Source organism: Cibotium barometz, chromosome 34, assembly GCF_041138505.1.
Source record: "Cibotium barometz isolate CiBa-2024 chromosome 34, ASM4113850v1, whole genome shotgun sequence".
In the NCBI taxonomy this organism is placed as follows: domain Eukaryota; kingdom Viridiplantae; phylum Streptophyta; class Polypodiopsida; order Cyatheales; family Cibotiaceae; genus Cibotium; species Cibotium barometz.
Window position 1 is genome coordinate 14,319,854 of NC_141079.1, and position 5,242 is coordinate 14,325,095.

At 43.4% G+C, this 5,242-nt stretch overlaps 1 protein-coding gene across 2 annotated transcripts; it reads left to right on the top strand.

Moving 5' to 3' along the window:
- The first annotated feature begins 1,501 nt into the window (after window positions 1-1,501).
- Window positions 1,502-4,294, top strand: LOC147618732 (uncharacterized). 2 transcript variants are annotated; one of them, XM_086773772.1, is made up of 3 exons: window positions 1,502-1,933; window positions 2,538-2,635; window positions 2,727-4,294. In XM_086773772.1, exon 3 carries the CDS (start codon window positions 2,807-2,809, stop codon window positions 3,944-3,946), a length of 1,140 nt encoding a protein of 379 aa, XP_086629898.1. In that variant the 5' UTR covers window positions 1,502-1,933; window positions 2,538-2,635; window positions 2,727-2,806; the 3' UTR covers window positions 3,947-4,294. The 2 variants fall into 2 exon arrangements, with proteins under 2 accessions (XP_086629898.1, XP_086629897.1); XM_086773771.1 differs by having other exon boundaries at window positions 2,538-4,294.
- The last annotated feature ends 948 nt before the right edge of the window (window positions 4,295-5,242 follow it).

A 5,242-nucleotide genomic window follows, 5' to 3' on the forward strand; every position in this document is an offset into this window, starting at 1 on the left:
TCAAAGGGAAATGGTCTTCTGTGTGCCTGCTTACAATTGGGCTTACGGATGCCTCCCTTTTCCTTGCGCTTGGGTGCTAGCCGAGCTGAAGAGTGCACCCACCTTTTATCCTTGTCGGCTGCAGTAGATGACGAGAGAGAGAGAGCGAGCTCTTCCCTCACGAGAGAGAGAGAGAGAGAGAGAGAGAGAGAGAGAGAGATTCCATGGTCATGGCTGCTTTCTTCTCCTCCACCCACACACAGTCGCCGTGAAGCGGATAATTTAAGGTGATGATTAAAAAATCCAATTCTATGGTTGAAAAAACCTTAGTGGGCGTGTTCTGATACCGATGTTACGGTGTTGTACTACACGGAGAGGCAGAAAGCCTGGCTCTTGTTAACCTCCCAACCATAGAACAGAATGAGGAGTCCCCATTCCTCCTAGTTACATGTAGTGGCCAGCCTGCCCACACTAGCCCTGGTGCTACGACCCGGATGTCACACCCCGAATCTCATTCCACCGGGCTATATGTAGTGGCCGGCCTGCCAACACTAGCCCGGATGCCCGTGGTGCTACAACCCGGATGTCACACCCTGAGTCCCGGCGGCCACACTAGCCCGGATGCCCGTGGTGCTACGACCCAGATGTCACACCCCTAAACCCCGGACTCACTCGTCGCCGCCCGGTGCGCGTACTTAGAGCTTGGTCGAGCCCTCATGGACTACGTGACACCATCAATTTATAATCAAGTTTTTGCAAGCAGTAATATTGTTTACCCTCCACTTCAAAGAGGTAGTTCATGTACGGGTGGACATTAAAGGGGGGTGTATAATATGGCTTCACAAAGTTGATGCTCAACATATCGCCAAGAAAATTGTCGCATGTATATCAAATGTTGACATTCCCAAAGCCATGTCAGTAGAATGTGCAACCTAGTGTCAAAATACTTACATGTAGAACATGTTATTCACTAGCATCACATGGTTTGTGCAAGTACACTTTTCCATTTGAGTCACAAGTAAGTCCAAAACCATTGTTAGATCCAAGAACACAAAGGTGGCTATACTTTTGACTAGGATATGAGCATTTGAATGTTGTTCCCTACCATCCATCAAACAAAACGATCAGTAATTGTAAATAAACAAACTATTGCTCATGACATGACAATGCATGCGGTTGAAAATACAACTCAACCCATATGTGTCACACAAACACAACTTGGCCATTATCTATCTATTAACCATGGACAACCAAGGCACAAGAAGAGGAGAGAAAAAAGAAATCCTGCATTTCTAAACAATAAGAGGAAAAAATCTCTTCCATTGACCTTTTGTATTCCATTGATCCTCTTATTGTTTAGAAATCCTGGATTTCTAAACAATAAGAGGAAAAAATCTCTTCCATTGACCCTTTGTATTCCGATTGACCCTTTGTATTCAAAAAAGAAATCCTAGATTTCTAAAAAATAAGAGGAAAAAATCACATCCATTAACCCTTTGTATTCCATTCCTGTGTTTCGCTTCTTAATGTCTTACATACCACAGCAACGTGCGGGTTGAGTACTAGTGTAATTAAATCGAGACACAAGAAAGGGTGTTCTAAAATAAGCCTTTGAGAACATGCTTGACACCTTGTATGGCTTTGATGTGTAAACCATGGCATGTCCAGGCTTTCTATGTGTTGGTGATGTAGCCCATCTTCCTAGGTAGTTTGTCACTTCCAACAAAACCTTGGAGCTCTTAGGTTTTGTTGACAGATTACGTCCTGACCTAACCTTAATCCTAACCCTAACCCATCATGCCTTTGCCCTTGCCTCTTTACGTATACCCTCAGTCTCTGTGAAACCTCAACTGAGGTTGGATCTGTTACCACGCATGGTGCCTGTTATATTTTTAAGCATATGAGGAGATATGGCGATGGCTGTTGGAATCATTGCAGACAACTCTGACAAGCGGTAAGTGGTCTTCACCTGCACTCTGTTTAGCGTTTCGTCTTCATTTCTTCGCGCTGCAATGGGGGTCATTGTTTCCTGCTCTGTGTTTAGGGCTTCAATGCAATGTCAAGTCATCTTCTTCTGCTCTGTGGTTAGGTTATTTTTTTGTAAAATAAGGAATGGCGAGTTATGTTATCGTGCACTGCGTTTAGGTTTAGGGTTTCCTTATAAAAAAGCAAAGGCGACTCATGTTTTTGTGCACCGTGTTTAGGGTTAGGGTTTCTTTATAGCAAGCAGTGTTTTCCTGCATTGTGTTTTATGTCCGCCTCACCTTCTTCTTACAGTATCATCCAAAGCTACATTTCAGTTTTCACAGGATCACGCATGAAACCTTGCTGTAGAGCTCTGTGTTTCCAGGTTCTCGCAAACTTGAAGAGAGAGCTCCAGCTTCCTGTTTTCTTCTTGTGTTGTCATCTTTTGTTCAGTCTTACTTTCTCAGCTTGTTTCAAACTCTATTTTTTTCTCTATCATATATATAAAACGAAGTGTGAACAAATTTGAGGCAGTTTCTTATTGATTAGACGAGAGAAGATTTGAGGGGCTTCTTTTTTGGCTGTTAAACCAGATCGATGAGCGGATTCTGGAGCTCTTGCCTTAACGTTTTCAAGCCACTTGAAGAAGGGCTTTTCTGTCATCTGAATTAATCTGAAGAGCCACTGTGAGGTGCCATCTTGATCTTTGAAGAAAAGTTGGAAGAGAAAAGTTGTTTCCTTTGCAACCCTAGATCTTGATATTGCTGCTGTTGACTCGTCAGTTGCGGATGTCCTACATCTATGACGCACTGCCATTGTTGGCAACCAGGGCAAGCATTCGTCAGCCTGCCTGGATTGTACCATGCAAGGTAGTGAACAGCAGCTTGCTTTACTTGTCAGGAATACCAAGAGAATTAGAAAAGAGGTGGATGATGCACGGAGGGATGAATGGAGCAATGAGGCGATCTGTTGTCTTTTGGATGCCTATGAGGCGAAGTGGAACCATAGAAATCGAGGCAACTTGAAAGGAGTGGACTGGGAAGAGGTGGCTCTTCAAGTCAGTGGTCGTAATGGGAGTTCAAGGACGCTCAAAACTCCTTTCCAGTGCAAGAATAAGGTTGCAAGCATGAAGCAGAAATACCGCTCTGAAGCCCTAATGAAGGGTATCACTGGATCTAGCTGCTCCCGGTGGCCACATTTTACTAGAATGGACATGATGCTAAGGTCGTCGTCAAGAGATGGAGATGATATGATGGCTGAGGAGCTGATTGGATCAGCAGCAGTTCAGGTGGTGCTAACTGATCCAGAGTTGCAAGAAGCAGTTCCAAAGGTAGGCAGTGGTGAATCTGAGCAGGAAGTTATGGGAGAGCATGGTCCTTATCCAGTTGAACTTTTTCAAAGAAAGCTGGAATCTCGATTAGATAGTGTTCCTCAGAATAGAGATAACAATCAAGAAGATGAGTCCAATACCTTGCCTAACCAAAGATGTCTTGGCCAACAGAGTGATACTAGTACGCCCGGAAGTAAAACAGGACCAGTCTTGGGGCGCTCTGGGAAGCGCAAGAACAAGCATCAGAAGCGCATCAGCAGAGAAATTGCTGACAGCATCAGTGGCTTTGCAGACTCTATCTTGAAGCTAGAGGAAGCCAAGTTGGAAATGTTCAAGGATTCAGAACGTCGAAGGGCTCAACTTGAAACACAGCGGGTGGACATTGAATTGAAGCGTACAGAGATTATAATGAATACACAACTGCAGATTGCAAGACTCCTAACTGGTAATTCCTCAAAGGGAAAGGCCGGGATCAAAAGGTTTGTTGCAGCACCGGTTACTGCTGCCACAAATGTGGCTGTGCAGGCTAACGAGCAGGTAGATCTCGTAACAGCGATCCAAACTTCTGTCACACAACCCATGTTACCTTGCAGTGTGCCCCAGTCCATCACTGGGCATGCATTGGCTAATTTGGCACAACCTCTTCAGTTTACTACTCAATCAAAACATTAATGAGCTCTAGCCTTTTTTATAAGCCTAGATATTCATCCGATAATTTGTGGCATCTATCATGCTGCTTCGCCCTTTGCAATGAGAGGAGGCACCTTTCCTTGTAGCCACACACCTTGACTGAGTCTGTGGGGGTCATACCATGCCGTCGTACAAATATTTAGAATTTTGCTTTAACTTTTTAGTCAAGGCAGCCGCTTTTGCCTTTCCAATGTCACCTGTTACTGGAATGTTTGCAAAGATTAAGGAAAACATTGTTTTTTTTGTTCCTTTGATGGTTGAATGGCTCTAGTTTAGACAGAACTTTACAGGAACTCATCATCAATGAACCAAATTTTCTTGCTTCAGGTACTTGAATTGCCTACTTTTAGTTCAACTCATTTTTTGGCTTGTCAGTGGAAAGCTTGCCTGTATTTCCCAGTAGACTTCTCATTGTCTGAAGTTAGCATGGCTAGAGCGCCTGACTTATGGTGTTGAAGCCAAAAGAAAATAGATTGAACCCTACAGTTTGCAGACAGCTTCACAGTGTTATCATGTTAATGTACTAGCATGCCATGTGATAAGTGTGGATGATCTACACAATCTGGTTAAGGCTGAAAATAATGCCTGATGGGAAGCATGACTAGGACGAACTGAGGCCTTTCTTGTGTAAGCAGTGCGAATGTGTTCTAGTTGTCAATCAAGTTGAGTTGGATCCTCAACCGTTGAGCTTTGAGTAATATCTTGACATGGATGCCCATCCTTTTAGATAGTTTGTGGTTTTTCAGTGACAGCGAAGAGTACTAGTGCTTGAATATTAGTGTTTTTTGGTCCAGTTCTAGGGGCTCATGTTGCATGTAATTTTACACATGATTAAAGCTATTTTTATCTTATAAACTATTGTTTCTCGCAGTTAGTGTACTCAACTTCATTATAAATGCATCAGAAATGATCCTGAGTAGCTGGGGGAACAGTGCTAGAACAGTGCGAATTTTGAGCCTGCACTACCGCTGTAGAGCCTAAATTTGTAATGTTCTGGCATAGCTTCCCCAGTCCTCCAAGAGCAATTCTGATGCATTGGATGATAAACACTATATTTTTACACATGATTAAAGATGTTTTTATCTTATAAACTACTGTTTCTCACAATTAGTGTGCTCAACTTCATTATAAATGCATCAGAAATGATCCTGAGTGGCTAGGGGAGAAGTGCCAGAACAGTACGAATCTTGAGCCTACATCGCCGTTGCAGAGGTCAAATTTGCACTGTTCTAGCACAACTTCCTCAGTCCTCCAGGAGCATTTCTGATTCCTTAGGTG